This window comes from Accipiter gentilis, chromosome 17 (genome assembly GCF_929443795.1).
Source record: "Accipiter gentilis chromosome 17, bAccGen1.1, whole genome shotgun sequence".
Taxonomy (NCBI): Eukaryota; Metazoa; Chordata; class Aves; order Accipitriformes; family Accipitridae; genus Astur; species Astur gentilis.
Genome location: NC_064896.1, coordinates 30,203,812 through 30,221,006, shown reverse-complemented (window position 1 = coordinate 30,221,006; position 17,195 = coordinate 30,203,812). Strand labels below are relative to the sequence as shown.

Sequence of the window (17,195 nt, the reverse complement as noted above, 5' to 3'; positions counted from 1 at the left end):
TTGGGTATAGCCTTACGCTGTTGTTTAACAGCCTGGCGATGATGCTGCACCAAAGCGCGTGCACAGTTTGGTTCCAGGCCTGATGAGAAGTCTTAGCCCTTTGATATCGATGGGGATTTCTTCGCTGATTTGTGCGGAGCCAGGATTTGCTCCTTGCCTTGCTCGTGCTCGATGTGCTACCGGCCGTGCAAAGCGAGCAGGGTCTGCCCGGCCGAGTTTGGTGAGGACCAAACTGCACCTGAAAGATGGAGCGAGGGGAAAGACTGGGGGCTAAGCCAACTTGTCTTGTCTTTATTAACTTGTCTTGCACGCAGGAGCGGCCGAAGATGAGATGGTGATTTCGTGCAGGGAACCGGGGCGGGGGGGGGGCAGCACCCTGGCCGTGTTTCCCCGTCCGGGGAGGTGCCGCACCGCTTCTCCACTCTCTCCTCGCTTCGCCCCCTTTCAGGTGAGCAGCTCCCCAGGCCAGCAGCTGCCTTTCCTTTGCCCGAAGGGTCCCGCCGAGAACCACCCAGGGCTGCTTGCGTGCGGGGAAACTGAGGCACGAAGCGTCCCTCGCCCGGCTCCTCCGGGACGAGGTACCGGCCGCCTCCGCCGCCCGGCGGGGACGGAGGAGGAGAAGGAGGAGGAGGAGGAGGAGGTGGGCATCACACGGGGACCGCCCGCACCGAGCCCGGGGGCTGAGCCCGGGCCGGCCCTCGGGGCGGAGCCGCCGGTGCAGCGCCCGGCGGAGCGGGGAGAGCGGCCGAGCCCCGGCCCCGGCCCCGGCCCCGGCCCCGGGATGAGCTTCCCGCGGCCCCTGCGCCGCTCCGTGAGCCTCAGCCCGGCCCGTTCCCTGCGCCTCGTCGTGCTGGGGCAGAGCGCCGTGGGCAAGACAGGTAGGACGGGGGACCCCCGGCAGCCCCCCCCGGCAGCCCCCCCCGGCAGCCCCCCCCGGCAGCCCCCCCGGCTGCCCCCGGCATCCCTGCCCCGGTCTCCTTCCCCGGGAACGCGGGGTCGAGCCCCGGCCCCCCGGGGGGGGGTCCAGCCGGGGGCGGGCAGCGGGCGGGAGCCGTTTCAGAAAGCCGGGATGGGGAAGGAGTTCCTCCGGGGGGCGGCATGGCCCGGGTGGACCCCCGAGCCCCTCGTGTTTAAGGGCACGGAGGGTGTCCGTCCCCCCCCCCCCCGCGAGTTTTAGCGGTGGGCAGCCAGGGGCTCGTCCCGAGGGGGGGGCCGTGGCAGAGCGGTCGCGGGCTGCGTGGGGAGCCCGGGCCAGGGGGTCAGGGCTGGGACGTTGCCGACCGTGGGAGCTTTCAGGACGGAAAGCCGAGCTCGGGTTCGTGCTTTACCGGGTACTTCGAGTTTGCTGCTTGTTTCTAGCAAAGGCAGCGGGTTCGCGGAGCCGCCCGTCAACAGCGCTGCGTTTAGTTGTCCTTTAGGAAAACTCCCTTTCCCTGCGCTTTGCTCAGCGCTCTCCATCTGCGGCTGCCGGGGTGGGGATTTGGGATGCTGAGCCGGGAGCACCTGAGCTCCCTTCTTCACCCCCACTCCTGCCCAGGGGTCATCCTTCCACCCCTTCCCGCTCCCCTATCCCAGAGTGCGAGCACCCAGGGGCGGAGGCGGCCTCCGCTCCATTTCTGCGCGGCGTCCGGCGTGCCAGGAGCGGGGTCGAGAGGTGCCGGTCGCTGGCGAGGAAAGGTGCGTGTCTGCACGGGTCCACTTTTGGAGTTGCTTTTACTGCTGCAGGGCAGGGGAGCAGGGATCCGCGCAGAGCTCGGGGGGGACGTGGCCGGGACTGCCATGTCCGTGGTGACAGGGCAATGTCCCGCTGGCTTGCCACTCCGGAAAAAGCATAACCTTTAAATACGCTGCGGCGGTGGCACCTCTGCCTGGCTCGTGGCCAGCAGCTTTGGCTGTTGGTGCCGTTGAAGTTGCGTTTCCATATACAGTAACCGGTGAGCCTCTTGCCCGGCATTAGTGAAGAATCATGATTTCTCTGATTAAATTAAAGGAGGCAACTCCCAGATCTCGATTAGCAGCCCAGCACCAGGGAGCGGGAGCACAGGAATGGGGCTCAGCTCCGGGCGTACCCGGAGCACTGGGGGGGGGTCCACGCAACGGTGTTTGGCCTCAAGGTCTCTGCAGGCAGATGGAGCCGTGAGCGATGGTTGTAGAAAGCGTACGAAGTGCTTTGGCTCGCCCCGCACCCCGGCCTGCACACACGTATTTTCCCCGCCGGTGTTAATCCCACCCAGCGTGGAGCAGGCGCCTGGAAGCTTTGGGCCTCTCCTATGGGCAAGCGAGAGGCCGCTGCAGCTCCTCCGTAGGGTCGGATCATGCTGAGGATCTTAAAAGGTTCCTCCAGCCGGGTTCGGCCCCGGTGCCCACCCCGCTGGCTGCCGCCGCAGGGCCGGGTCTCGCCCGGGGCTGATCTGCGGCGTCTGCCTTGCGGCAGCTCAGCTCTGTGGGTGCCTGCAACCTTCACGCCCTTCAGCAGCACGTTTTTGGGCTGTGATGGTAACACAGGCTGTGAAATCAGGGCAGAGGGAGGTAATCGATACCTGGCTCATGCAGAAGAGAGCCGGAGCGTGCCAGGAACTGGGAGCAGTCCCTGGGAACAGCAGGCATGCGATCTCCCGCAGGCTGGCAGCCACCCTGACGCAGGGCTCTCCCATCTCTGGCCCCTTGGGTGCTGTCCTGCACGTCCTCTCCTGCAAGGGAACAGAGTGTCATCTTCACTGGGTGTTGTGCCCGAGCTGCCGGGTCCTGCTGCCTCTGAGCCCCTGTGCCAGATGGAGCTGGGGGCGAGGAAACTTCTAAGTGCTTTCCCCTGCCCGGCGGGGCAGCTAACACCCTGGGTAATGGACCATGAGCATCTGGCCTGAGGGACCCACGTGTGAAACGCGAGGAAGGAGTCAAAAGCATCAGCATCATCGCTTCAGCTCCCACAGGGCTGGGCAGGACGGACTGCGGGAGGTGCCTGGTCCCAAGATGGGGCTGCCCAAGCTGGCTAGGAGAGGACGGGGTGCAATGCATGGGGATCCCCTGTTTTGGGGAGGGGAAGCAGGAGAGGGTGAAGGCAAGTTTCACCCGAACCCATCCCTGAGCTGCCAAGCTCCCGGTCCTGGTGGGATGGAAGGGTTGTGAGCGGACCCCGCGCTGGAGCATCACCTGGGCGAGCTGTTGGCACCCACCCGCTTGGGAGAGCTGAGTGGGCCGTAGGTGTCAACAATCAAAAGGGCAATGAAAATCCAGGCAGCTGCAAAGGGGGCAAAATCCACGCAGTTCTCAGCAAAAGAGTTTGATTTTTTTGGAGCAGTTGGGAAATCTTCAAGATCTGGTGATCCCAGGTCCCAGATCCTCTGAGCAGGGACAGGTTTGAGTGCAAACCCATGGCTGAACCCCATCGGTAGTTTAAAGATTTGGTCCGGGCTGTGTAAATCACCTGCGGGAGGCTTAAATCCAGCCCAGCCAGAGCTTGCGTTATCTTCTGTCTTCTGCTGTTGATGCTAGCCAGTGTAAACTTTGCCATACTTCAGAGGAAAGCTCTGCTTTACAAAACACAAACCAAAGATGAATTGATGCTGTAAGCCGTTACGCTCGCAACAGAGATGTGTTATGCAGCAGCATAAACAGAGCAGCACGTGGGCGTGCAGGGCTCAATGTGATCCTGGAGGTACCCAGCCCGTCCCTGCAATGGCAGGTTAATCACGCATCGAGCCGTTCCATAGTCATTCCTAGACACCAAATTCAATATAAAATTAACTCGTTCAGCTTCGGGGCTCTCCAAGGAGAGCCCTTTCTGAGGTTACTTATGTTCAAGATGGGGAAAAAAAAATTCCTTATAAGGCTGTGTGGATGTGCTGACGCTTTTCTGCTTGCATCTACTTCTTCCGATTGGCAGCTTTGCTTGTGTTCTTGCGTTCCAGCCAATTTTTAATCAATTTAATTGGCTCCTCTTCTCAAACAACACCATGCGCTCCGGCTTTGGGTGGCTGCCTAACATATGACACAGAATCAGGTGCTTTCTAGAAATTGAGCCTGACTTGTCTTGCTCTCTCCCTGATAATTTGGTCACCTCTTTGAAGGTGCTGATACATGCTTCCTGTGGGGTCCTTGGTTATCTCCACAGAGCAGTTTTGCTAAATTACATGCTTGTTCCATCAAATCCCTTCTCTGATGGGCAGGATTTGAAACCCAGAGGCGGCTTGGAAGGTGAGAGGATGGCGAATCCCCCAAACAGGAGCTGGGCAGGTGTAGGAGGGCAGGAGAAGCTGCTTGCGACAGAGATGCTGGGGCTGAAGAAGCAGAAAGCCCGGCTCAGGCGGGAAGCCACATTCCCAGGGCAAACGCACAGATCTTGACCGGCACGGTGTGGATGTGCAGCAGCAAGACATGGGGGGACATTTGCTGATGGCCAGCTGGGACAAATTGCCCCCAAATTTGCATGGGGAAGGCAAGCTCGGTGCGGGAGTGCACCAGCCCTGCCTGGTGTTAGTTTTTAATCAGCATCTTGTGGTTTTGAGGGGGCTTGTCCTGGTTTTGGTGAGGTTTCTTCTCCCTTCGCACTCCTGCTGTTTCCTTCCTCCCGCTGCGCTGACGCCTGGTGCACAGCTTCTCCATCCTGTCCCTCCTGGGCTCTGCGCTCCTGCCTTGCTCTCGCTGGTTTTTTTACCCCCCGTTCCCACTCATTTTCCACCAATTTCACTTTCTGCTCCTGTTGCCTTTCCAAGCCAGCTCTCAGCCTCTCTGCTGCTTTTCACTCCCGTCCCTGCACAGCCTGTCTGTACCTATTACCGTCATTAACACTTCGAAGGGCTTAAGCATCACTTCCATTAGCTGTGCTCCCGTGCTCCCTTCAGCCTCCAAACCATGGCTTTCTCTGTCTACACCAGAAAATCACACCCAAGCATCAACGGTGCATTTTCGGAGCAGCTGCGTTGAAAAGATGTTACGTACAAAAGGCCCCGTGGAGGGTTTTGCTTTGAACAGGCGTATCTGCAGCATCAGGTGCATGGATCAGCTCCTGCGCAGGGAGGCAGCCTGGAAGTTGTCTGGATCAGCTTAGACCTCGAGGACCAAGTGTGAAGATTAGTTGTGTTGCCTCACTCTTTCCAAAGGCGAAGAGCAAGGCGTTTCTCAAACAACATCTGAGAGGGTGTTTGCGCTGCTGCTGACTTTTCTCCCCAAAACGCGGTTCCCCTTTTTGCTCTGTAAGGGAAGATCTGAGAGCCAGAGGGAAGCTCGCTCGCTCTGTGAGGGTGGAGATCTGCTTTCAGAGGTGCTAGTGCTTTCCAGGTCCACCCTGTTGCATCCTGAAGGCAGTTCCCTGCAGAAAGAGATTCCGGAGGCTGGGGATGGAGGTGAAGGAAGAGTAGAAAAACAAGGCTTTGGGCTTGGCCAGGGAGTCCTTCGCCAGCAGAAGGGATGTCAGGAGACGCAGTTGGTCACCTGCAGTGATCTCTTTTCAAGACTGGTCGCTTCTCCTGCTGATGCAAAAGCTCCTCCAGCACCGAGGAGTTTCAAGGACTGCATCCTGCACCACCTCCTTTGATGTTTTCTGAGCAGAGGAGGTGTAATGTTTGAACGTCCCGTTGCGTTTGCTCCGTTGCTTTTTCAGCTCTGTGACCCAGAGCCAGGTTCCCGTAGCGCTGCCGTTATGGGGCTGCTCCCGAATTATCCCCCGGCAGCCAGAGCTGCAGTTTCTCCTCGGTCCGAGCTGACCTGCAAACCGCGGCCTCGGCGCGCAGATACATCCCCTCCCGCCTCCTCTGTGTGGCCGCCAGTCTCTGCCGAATCACCGCCACCCAGTAATTATCCCATCCTGGATGAGACGACCCATTTTAGCACGCCACCGCGGGCCCTGTACATCGTGCCCTCGCTCTGTGCGTGGCTGAACAGCACCTCGGCTTTGCTGTTGTTTGTCCTTCCCTGTGAAAGCCCAGGGGTGACCGCTCGCTCTCTGCAGGCAGAGGCTCCCAGCCATGGGCTTCCCTTGTCGGGCAAAGGAGTTGTCGTGCCGTGAGCCCCTGGCATAGCCTTGGGGACAAGTTCTCCGCTGCTGGTGAACTGATGGCAGCCAAGCACTTCCCGCTCCTCCTCACCTCTCCAGTATCTCCCCTTCAGCCCAAGCATCACGGCCTCCTCGCAGCTCTGCCAGGGCTTTTTCATGGGGTGCTTGAGGCTGCGGGTGTGAAAAGTCAAGTAAAAAGTATGTCAGCTTTGCTTCAAAGCAGAAACATGTCTCTGGCCAGCTCTTCGTTGTCATGTTCCTGCATCCGCCCTTGGGATGCCACTAGTCTCGCCGCACTCTTCCTGAAACAAAGCCGGCTTGGTAGCATCTCGCCATGGGCTTGGTAGCATCTCACCTGCTTCTGCCCATTTTCACGAGCACCAGTCTCCTCTTGTCACCTCCCTGTGCCGCCCAGGGTGCCAGCATGGGGCCCGTGATGGTCCTGTCGTGGCCCCGGGGCTGCTGCGGTGCCGGGGGAGGCTTCCCTGTGTGCCAGCTCTGGAGCAGGAGACCATGATAGAACCCAGCACTTACCAGGGCAGGGAGAGATGCGTTTTTGTGGCCCTTTGGCCACACCGGGGACATTTAGCAAAGCTTGATGCTCTGTTAGCAGGAGTGAGAGGTACGCTCTGGCTGCCTCCCTGCCCCGTTCAGACCAGCAGGATTTTCAGCACTTCCAAATTGCTTCGTTACTTAGAAAGCCTTTGCTTTTTCCTCCCTCCGTTTCCCATTCCTGGCTATTTGCCAGCTGAGCCTCAGCCCTGCCTGCTGTCCCCATTGCTGAAAATACCCATCTAGAGACCTTGCACAATGGCAAAGCTTTTGCTACCCCTTACAGAAAAATATAAGCAGTTTCTCTGATTTTTTTTTTTTTTTTTTCAGTCCCCAGAGAGCTTGCCCACCTCAAACAAGCCCTTGCTCTGGAGCTGAGGTCTGTCTCCTTCAGCCTGGCTGGATGGAGAGAGACGATGAGAGGCAGTACTTTTCCCCAGCGAGGAGAAAGCCTTTGCCATGTTTGATGGCACTATCAGGCAAGCCTCCAGCATCAGCAGACCTCCACCCAGCCTAGCATTAGCGTGTAATTTGGGCTTCGCATCACCCAGTCTCTGGTGCAGGGAGATGTGGTAATTGGATAAGAGGGGTTTAATTGACCACACTGCCGTGCTGCGGCTGTTCCTCCTTTCCTTGCCCTTGCAAGGAGGAAAAACCGGGCCAAATGATTCGATCTCTCTGTTGATGCCTTGCCAGCAGACAGAAGGGGCAGGGGTGTTTTCACGGCAGGGGGTTGCTTCGTCCCCCTGCGTGCCGGAGAGCTGCCGCAAGAGCAGCAAGAGGACTCCTTGCAAGGACGGAAGAGAGTCAGCGGTCCCCGCTTGTGCTCCGCATCCCCGTGCTGGGGACGTGAATTCCCAGGCGCAGGCATGGCAGGAAGGTGAAGTGTCCGCCCAGGGGTGGGCTGCTCCCTGGGACATCTGCTCAGCTCGTGCTCCCCCAGCTCCTGATGCTGCCGGGTGCCTTTCCAGGGCTGGTTTTGCCGCACCACGTGGCTGGCGTAAGGAGGACCTCCTGGTTTGCCATGCCCCGTGTTCCTCCGACTTTGGCCTTTTGATGAATTTCATAAGATTTGGTGCCAACGGCCTTCCTGTCTCTGTGCAGTGTGCCTGAGTCAAGTTAAACAAACAGGGCTGAAATTCATGAGACCCATCCAGGCAATTATACCGTCAGTGCCGGTGATATAGAGGGAGAGCCTGGCCCAGCACCGACTTGCCCCCACGTTGAGCTCAGTGTTGGAAAGCGGTTGTCTGGAGGCCGCCGAGGGGATCGCTCACCCGGCATAAAACTTGAGCATGTGCATAAATCTTTGCAAGATCAAGGCCAGAAAATGCAATTTATCAACCCCAACCACGCAGGAACGTGAATTTTACGTGTGAGGATCTGCCTTTCCCCTGCAGGTCTGGGTGCGTTCGCAGGTTGCGGCTCTGCCTGGACTTTGCCTTTTGCCGCCTGCCGTCTTGGCTGCCTCCTGCGGAGCCCGACCACCTCTCTCTGCCACTTTTCGGGCTCCCGAGCTGCCGCTTCCACGCGACCTGGAAGGATGCTTCTGACAGCAGCAGTGCAGGAGAGGTTGCTGTGCTCCGGCAAGGCGAGAGATTGGGTTAGCCAATCTCGGGGCGGGGGGGGGCATCAGTGCTTTCCATTGCCTTTGGGCTGCATTTCATTGATGTGATGGGCATTTTACTGCTGACGACCAGGCAGCTTTGGGCAGAGGTGCCTGGTGCGTTGCTCATGGAGCTGGGCAGAGACCCCTTCCTCTGCCTGGGGCATCCCGTTGTGCGGTGGGTTTTGGTCCTTGATGTAAACGTTTGCAAAGAACATGCAAAAAGCATCTAGCCTTTTCTCAGGGCTGCAGTGAGGTTATTTTGAAATTACCAATGTCCGCAAGCTCTGGGAATGTTTTAGGCTGTGTAGAAGTGGTGAGGTGCAAGCTGTCAGCCTGGGTGGGCTCCTGCCCATCCTGACATGCTTTCCCCACCTTGTACACGGGATAAAGCAAGGCGGAGGACAGTCTGCATGGGGCTGCGCTGTCATCCGAGGGGGGAGAAAAGAGGGCTTGCAACTATCTTGGTCCAAGGCATCTACCTGGGCAACCGTGATCCTTTCCCAGTCTGCTTCACCCTCACCTTTTGCCACCAAGATCTGGCAATTTGCTGCTTTATTGTAGTCTTCTCTGATCATCATAGGGCAGCCCCGGCCAGCATGCAGCAATGACCCAGCCTGTCTGGGCGCCTTTGAAGATACTTTTCCCAACCCTGAAATAACCTGGTCCTCCTGCGGCTGGGTTTGTAGCATCACTGCTGGGATGTCTTCTTCTGGTGCCCACTCGGGTGCTTTTGCGGGAGGCTGGGACAGGTCTTTGCTCCATCCCTCCTGCCTCTATCAGCTGATGCTTTTCTGCAGTTCGATCTGACAATCATAACTGGGTTTGTTGTGGGTTTTTTTTACAGCATTGACCGTAAGATTCATCACCAGGAGATTCATTGGAGACTACGACCCAACCCTAGGTAGGTAAAGTCCCTTTTGTTGTTGCTTTCGCTCCTGTCACTGGCTCAGTCTGGAGACTCTTGCGCACCCAGTGCCACTCCTGGCAGAGCCAACTCTGCTCCCAAACTCACCTTATTCCCTCCTCTTCCTCCTTGACTAGACTGGCAGCAGTCAGAGCCACCAGCCATCGTAGCACCTCCCCGGCTCTTGCATCCCTTTTTCCTTTTCTGTTGTTTTGTTAAGGCAAAATCTGTTGGGGTGAGCCATCGGCATTGCACGAGGAAACATAGCGGGCTTAGTCATCCTTGAGCAATTTGCTGGGAGGTGGCTTTTAAGGGGAAGGAGGTATCTAAGCCACTGGAGCAGTGGCTAGTGCTTTCCTGTCTTCTAGGTTTGGGGGGGATTTTTTGCATTTGGCTTTGAGGTTTTTTTGGGTGCTGAAGCTGTGTCCTTGCTGATGTATCCCAGAAATGACCGGTCGCTGGCTGTGCATCCTTCTGCCTAACTCCTGCTGTCACCTGCCGGGCTGGGAAATTTGGGAAGTCTCTGTGTTGTTCTAACCCAGCTGGTTCACAGGGGACCCCAGGGAAAGGCTTGGTTTGAAAAACAAGCTCGCCATTGCCCCATCTGTCCTTTACATCCCCGCTCCTTGCTTGTTATGGTGAATGATGCTTTTTTTCCCCCCCGAGTGCAATTTGTTTTTCCTCTCTGCCTGCTGCTTCTTCCTCCCGTTGGGCTCGCTCCATATGATGTGATAAAACACAGAGACTATATGGTGAGCATACCTGGTGCTTCCCCATGTCGGAGGAGGGGAAAGTGCCTGGTTTATCCCACAGTCGGCCAAGCCAAGTGGGTTTCTGCCCCGTCGTGCGTGGCACACGAAGCCCAGTGTGAACAAGGTGCTCCATCTGCACAGAGCGAGGCGTCCCGTCGAGCCTGCTGCGCCCAGAGCGGTTGCTAAGCAGAGTGCCGGCTGGTTTTATTGCCTGGTATTAGTGAAGCTCGAAGTGGTTTTTGTGCTGAAGAGCTGCCCAGATGCACGCCTCGCAGCTGCTTTTATTGCTTGGTTAGAAAGGAGCTGCTCCCCTGCTGCTTCGGAGCAGGAGTTGAATGCCGGCTGGGCAAAAGGCTAGGTTAGGAGCATGAGCAGGGTCTCAAAACAAAACCCAGCTTCTCATACCCTCCTGCTGAGCCCCTCTTCCTTTGCAGAAGCATCATTCCATGACCCCTTTTTGCTCCAACGCTTCGGTCACCGTTGCCCTTTTATTTCCAGCAAGGCGAAAGCCGGCCGGGTGCTGGCTGGGGATCTCCGCTGCCTGTCAGAAACGCTGGGCTCGACGCCGTGGGTGCTGGGCTCGACACCGTGGGTGCAGGGCTGTCCTTCCCAGGCGTGGGGAGACAGGCTGAGGACCAGTTCAAGACGTGGACTCGAAACAGGGGCCACGCGGGCTGCAGGTTGCAGCAGGTGAAAATCAACTTCTCCAGCACGGCTTGCGTGGAGGCCACCGGGGTTGTCATTTGCTACCTGGGGGCTTCTCTCACACACACTGTTCTGTCTGTCCTTCTCCAGAAATGATCTACAGACACATGGCCGTCATCGATGGGGAGATGGTGCACTTTGAGATCCTTGATACAGCAGGACAGGTGAGTTCACACTGTTTCATAGCTGGCTGACCCTGGAAAATACCACCGGGGCAGCATGACTTGCCGTTGAAGGCAATCCCTGCTCTTCCACCAGCTTTAATCCGTTGTATCCGAAATGTTGATCAAGATGTGTTCATCTTGGAAAAAAGGTGTTTTGGAGAATTTATGTCTCTCTAACATCAATTACAGCGTGGCCTCAGCTAAATATTTCCCCATTCCCTTTACCGGTGTGCGGCACAGCTCTGCTCCCCGTGTTTGTGGAGCATCCTGATGGCAGGGAGACAGCACAAGGGAGCAGGAGGGTGCTGGGTCGAAGGAGCCACCAAGCACCAGGATTGCAGGCGATGGAGAGCCCTGTGCTGGCTTCCCATCTAGCAACAGCACGGCCTTTGCGTACCCGCTTTAGGGGCACTAACTGTCCCCTTGCCCACATCAGGTTGGGGCTGATATTGCTGTCTCCATCCGTCATTTTGCCCAACCCATCGAATTCCTGCCCTGGGCTACCTGCGTTGCTTTGCAAGTCGCTGCTGTGTGCAAGCCCAGGCCAAAAACCTTCAGGGGGATGGTGACGGGCCCCCGTGGTAGGTTTTCTAGGTTGCAAGCAGCGGCGTTGGTATTTAGGAGACGTTGGGGCTTCTGGTGTAAACACGAGCTTGTCTGTCCTGGCAGGAGGAGGATTCCCTGCAGATAGAGGAGAAAATCAAATGGGGCGATGGCTTCGCTGTGGTCTACTCGGTGACGGACAGGTGCAGCTTCGATGAGGTCATGCGGCTGTGTTTCCTCATCAACCACATCCACTCGAGCCCCAAGCGGAGCAGCGGGAGTGAGCAGCCCCCCGTGGTCATCGTGGGCAACAAGAAGGACTTGCAGTTCGACAGGATGGTGTCCACGGAGGATGGTGAAAACCTCTCCAAAGCCTTGAAGCTTCCTTTCTATGAGATCTCCACCCGGGACAGCTATGAAGAGACCGTGGCGGTGTTCAACACCCTCTACCAGGAGCTCATGAGACAGGGGCATTTCTCCCCGGGCTCCTTCAAGAGGAGAACGGTGTCGAAGCTGATGGAGAAGATCCCCAAGATGCAAGCCAGCTCCACCTTGAACTCAGCCAGCCGGAGCCTCAGCTTTAACTCCTTCAGGGACTACATCCCCGAGTGAGCATCCCCGGTGCGGAGGCGAGAGCGACGGCCAAGCTGGGACTGAGGGACAAGTTATCCTGCTGCCAGGGCACCCGCTGCTTCAGCTCCAGGGTCGAGGGGCAGCTCGTGGGGCTGCGCTGGCTCCCAGGAGGGGAAGGTTCAGAGGTGGGGAGGGTGGGATTGGGGTACAACAGCCTTTTAAAGCCCACAGGCTTTTACAAACGGGCTTTGTGTCAGCAGGGAAGATGTTTTTCGTCCGTCTTACCCTTTTGCTCCCTCTTCCTCCTCCCGCACAGCTGAAGTCAGTAGCGAAGGTGGTTCGTGGTGACTTCAGTGGTGTTGGGTCCACCCTTGGAAGCTCAGAAGCGTTTCGGTGGGGATCAGACCCAGGACAGAAACGTCCGTATGGGTCTTCCCGCTCCCCTAAGAAAGCTTGCTGGGTCCGTTTGTGCCCCGACGCGTGTACCCACAATGCCGGGGTGACCCCAAGCGTCGCGCTGGCTCCCGGGCTGTCGTTAGCTGTTCCCATCCCGGGGAAAACGGCTGTTGCTTCTGCTGCTCAGTGTTGCTGGTGGGTAAAATCCCCCAGCTGCTCAAAACCTTCCCAGTCTGGCCGGCTGCTCCGGGGGGTGGCTGCTGCTGATATCCCCCTCCCAGTGCCCCCAGACCCAGCCACCGCGCGGGTCAGTGGGCAGCGGAGACCAGCCCGTTTACCCATCTGCAGCCACCAGCGTCCATCTGTCGGAGCCCGGGGCTGCATTTCCATCCCGGTTTTCCCCTGGGCTTGTGAACTGAAGCCGCTGCAGAGGGGCAGACCCCCGCATCCCCACCCCTGCGGAGGAGCTGCAGGGCCCCAGCTCTGCTGGAGCCCTTCTCCCTCCCTGGCTGCTCACAGGCTGGCACCAAGGGCATGTTTAAAACCAAACCAGAGATCTGTTTACAGTGGGGGGAAAAAAAGCCCGTTAATCCCTGGCTTTTCTAAAAAACCATTTTTTAACGTTTCAGGCTCCTTGGCGCGCTCTCCTTTAATAACACTGTAAATAAAATACTGGGAAAAGGGCAGCGAAGGCGGCAGATGTTGCTGCTCCATCTCAGGCTGAAGGCACCGCATTCTCGGTGCTTTGCTGGGGTTTCTGCCTTCGCCGAGGCTGCCCCTCATTTTTGCATCGCCATCTCGCTCAGGGCAGCCTGTCTCCAAGGGGAGGCAAGTGGAACAGACTGCATTTCTGATGCGTGTTGAAACCTTAGGCTAAGATCACGCTTCTCCATCCTAGAGGAACAGTATTCCCGGGTGGCTTCTCCTGTTAATGCCTTTGCCCTGTGACTCAGCCGAGCATAGCACGAGCAAAACCACTGGCTGGCAATTTGAAGCATGGATGCAATGGAGCCAATGCCGGGAGGTGTAAATGATGCTCCTAGCAGGGGCCCCCTTGTCTGCTTACTAATTGCCCCATCCCCAAAGGGAAAATCGCTGTGGCCTGAGAATTTGTCTTTTTGCACAGAGACGGGACAGCAAAGGCACGGAAAGGAGCAGGGCTTGCAGCGAGCGGTATCCTCCCGCAGCATCGTTTCTCTCCCTCCCTCCCGCCTGATGAGGAGCACTGTGTTGCCGTTCGAGGTGAATGTGCTGGAAGACCTGCGGTGTAACGCCCATGACCCCCCTGTAGCAACCTGTTGCATCGTCTGCTGCTGCGTCCTGTGACAATAAAAGCCAAGTTAGCAACCGCCTGCGATGCTCTCGTGCCTGCGAGCATGGGGACAGGGTTGTTTTATCATACTGTTTCCTTTTCAGGGAGGCTGTAGCAAAGGGGTACACGGTGGGGAATACACCCTTTAAATTCGGGCCGGGCACCTCCCTTACCTTCTGCCTGACCCCCAGCACCATGTGCCTTCCTGGCTCCCTCCATCTCTCAGCAATGGGGAAAAGGCTGGCAGAGGTGCGTGCCTGGGGAACATATACAGCGGGGCTTCCTCCGGAGCATCACAGCTTGGGGAAACCACTTATCCCACCTCCCCTCCCTGCTACAAAACCTGCACGAACACCCCTTCCCCTCTTACAGCTCCCAAAGACGTTTCCTGGGGCTCCTTGCATCTAGCCAAGGGCTTTGTCTCCAAGGGTTTCATTAAATCCCCCCTTCGTTCACATACCCACATCCCTCCTGTGGGGTGAAAATGAACCCTGTCGAGGGCCTGGGCCAAGAAAGCAATTTGGGACTGCTCATCTCCAGCATCTTAATTAAAATCCTGAATGCCAGCAATGGGAAATGCCGCTGGGAGCTGCCGGTTCACTCCCGGCTCTGCGTACAGCGAGAGCAAAACTGGGGGCTTTAAAGCCTTGAGAAGCTGGCCAAGGGGAAGCAAGGGCTAGGGTTTTTTTTGTTTGTTTGTTTTAATTTTAGGGTTTTTTATGGCATTCCCAAGTGGGCTGAACGCTGCGAGCTGGGCTTGGGGTTTTGTGGTCTGGCAGCCGGAGCGGGTGTTTGCTGCCCGGCTCTCGGGGCTGGCTGGAAAAGAGCCGCTTTCGGGAGATGCTGAGCTGGCTGCCGCTGCTGCGTGCCAGGGACCCCGGTCAGCCAAGAGCCAGCCCAACCACGCAGCCACCAGGACAGAGAGAGAAGAGCCCAGCAGCTACAAAGATGCAGCCTTCAGCCTCGCTCGCCAATCCCAAACCCAGCAGCTTGGGGCTGCATTAACAGTCCAGCTCAAGAGGGATTAAAAACCCCTTGGGAGGCTGAATGTACGCTCGAGCCTTTTGCCATGCCACCGAGGTTTTGGGTGTCTTCAAGCATGTTGCTTAAGTACCTGATGTCCCCAAGGCTTGTCCAAGGGACTGTATTTCCTTGCTGGCTTGAGCTCCAGGTTGGTGCAATGCTGGACACAGCAGAAACCCACATTATTTGGCACGAATTATTCGAAATGATGAATGAGAGAGGACCAGCTTGTGAGCAGAGAGCACAGCCAGCTGCCGGGAACAGCATCCTTCAGCACTCCTGCTCTCTGGGAACAGAGGAGTGCTCGGCACAGCAGGGATCACTGTCCTGAATTAACCCCAGTGCTTTTTTTATAGCACAAGGAATTCAAAAAGGTTTTTCAGCCAAAAGCTCAGTGTGGTCGCTGCCCGTGTTTCAGCCTGCAGCCCCCTCACCGAGGACAGGAGGCAGTTTGGCTTTGCTAGCCTGCTATAATTAGCAAGAAACCTCATCAGTATCAGGCTCAGTTGCTTTCAGAGAGGCCAGGGTGAGCTTGTCAGGGCTGCTAATTGCTAATTAGTGAAAGCCTTTAGTGGCTCTCCTGGGGGAGGTTCCCCTCTCAGGTACAAAGTCTTGGGGGTGCCGCATCCATCAGGGGTGGGAGGAGGCTTGGTGGGGACGTGAGGATTAAATGTGCCCTTGGGGGTGATGCACAGGGGCACCCCCATAAATCCTAAATCCCTGTGGTGGAGGCTCTGCAGGGGTCCAGCAAGAGAGGAGGAGGAGGAAGAAGAAGAAGAAGAAGAAGAAGGTCTCTGCCTTCTTTGGAGCAGAGCCTGCTGCTTTAGAGGCTTGGGGAGATGGGTTAAAACCAGGTCCCTGGAGACAAGGTGCCCACACCTCCATTTTGCAGCCCCTTGGAAGTGCTTGGTTCTGTGGGGATGCCTGACCTGCAGCCTCCTCCTCGCTGAGAAGGGCAATGCCACTAGTAACATTAAAGGGGATTTTGGGGGTGGAAGCCAGGAGCGTGTGGAGTGAGGGCTGCGGTTTGTCTTGCCTTGCCTTGGAGACCTCCCAAAAAAAACCCCAAACCACCCTTGTGGAGGACCAGGCTTCAGGGCTGCTTAATAACCCATGCAGGAAAGAGAGCTTGATGCAGCTGGGGTATCCCATAGTGATCCTCTGGGCAAATGTTCCTGTGTGTTGTTGGAAAATGCCACCCCTCCGGGGACACGTGGGTGTCCCGAAGGCTGTCCTTCGAGCCCCATGTCTGGGCTGTGATGGCTCAGCTCCACGGAGAGAAGCTGAAGAGTTTGGGTCTCATCATCCAAAAGGCATCTCCAGGGCAGTGATTTAATTTGGCGAGCATGTAGGCTGCAAATCTGCTTACCAGATTTCTGGGAAGCTTAGATGAAGCAAATGAAACAGAAATGTCCTTCCCAAAAGTTCCCTTGCCTGCCGGTCCCCAGCAGCAGCCCCCTGGCATGCAGAGCCTCCGTATTATCTCCCTTTAACCCGTCTGCAAACGCCTTCACTGAAAAAGCAAGGTGAGTGTGTATGGCGTGGGCTGAGATCAGTACATATAACTTCTTTTTTCCCCCTACATTGTACTCGGGTTGAGCCCTCTGGAGTGAGATGGGGCAGGAACCCTGCGCCGATGCTCGAGTCCTTGTTGGCACCTACTCCTCTGCTTACGCACCCCATGTGGTTTTGGGGAGCTTTGTCAAAAATTAAGCCAGCTATGGGGCTGGGACTCAACTCTAGCAGCCAAAGCCTTGCTCAGAAAGTTAAAACCATGCTTAGGTGGGAAGGCTGATTTCACGGGATGTGCAATCGCTTCTTAGCAAGGTGCACAGAATAAGCCTACGAGGTGGAGTGGAGCTGCTTTCTCTTTGCAGCTGCAGTCTTTATTATCAATCTTGTATTTGTTGGGTGTTTTTTATTAAAAAACAGAGGGTTTGAGCCTTTTTGAAGGCTTTACCCAGAGGAGCAGTGTGTGGATCTGGCCTTGCCACAGCCCCAAACCAGTTCCTGGGGGTTAAGGGGAGAGCAGAGCAGCTAGCAGCTTCTTCCAAGCAGTTGCTGGTTTTAAACACCCAAAATAAGTACAACCTCTCCCCTAGTGAATTGCTTCGATTTAAGCTCAGAGCAGAAAAATTGAGATTGTCTGGGTGTTGTGATGTTTCCTGGCCTTAAGATGTCCAACCTGGGTGCCTGGGGGCTTCTGGGTCTGGGGGTGCAGGAGGGCAAGTACCTGATAAAGGTGGTTTTCCTCAGCACAGCAGGTTCCTCTCTCTCACATTAGCAATTTTAGGTGATTTTTGTGCCCCGAGTGTGTTAGGCACATGGGGTCAGTCCCTGCCACTCTCTCACCACCCTAGTTGTCCCTTAAGTATCAGGCTTTGCCTGGGGTGAGAGGGGGGGCAAGGGGTACACAAGAGCCATTTCCATCCCATCGGCACCGACCGGTGCTGGCAGCTGGAGCCTGTGACTTTCCAGCTGCTTCGGATGGCTGCTGTGACACATCTGTGGAAAATTTTGGGGAGCTGAATACCTGTGGGGTGCTCCGTGCTGTCCCCCAGCCCACCCTCTGCCTGAAAAACAGCTGCTTGATGTGAGACCATGCTTAAAGCTCAGACGGGCTGTGGCTGGACGCAAACAACTCGCATCTCGGCGCTCCTGGTTCAGGCG

General features: G+C 56.8%; 1 protein-coding gene across 1 annotated transcript; it reads left to right on the top strand.

The window, feature by feature from the left end:
* Positions 1 to 755: 755 nt before the first annotated feature.
* Positions 756 to 11,964, top strand: LOC126047554 (ras-related and estrogen-regulated growth inhibitor-like). The gene is made up of 4 exons (XM_049821387.1): positions 756 to 878; positions 8,998 to 9,054; positions 10,605 to 10,678; positions 11,348 to 11,964. Exons 1-4 carry the CDS (start codon positions 782 to 784, stop codon positions 11,831 to 11,833), a joined length of 714 nt encoding a protein of 237 aa, XP_049677344.1. The 5' UTR covers positions 756 to 781; the 3' UTR covers positions 11,834 to 11,964.
* The last annotated feature ends 5,231 nt before the right edge of the window (positions 11,965 to 17,195 follow it).

What these genes read in the sequence shown, in the direction of transcription:
- LOC126047554 (XM_049821387.1), top strand. Translation starts at nt 782, where the DNA reads ATGAGCTTCCCGCGGCCCCTGCGCCGCTCCGTGAGCCTCAGCCCGGCC. An exon ending in AGACTACGACCCAACCCTAG is followed by an intron (nt 9,055 to 10,604) that starts GTAGGTAAAGTC and finishes GTCCTTCTCCAG; the next exon opens with AAATGATCTACAGACACATG. An exon ending in TCCTTGATACAGCAGGACAG is followed by an intron (nt 10,679 to 11,347) that starts GTGAGTTCACAC and finishes CTGTCCTGGCAG; the next exon opens with GAGGAGGATTCCCTGCAGAT.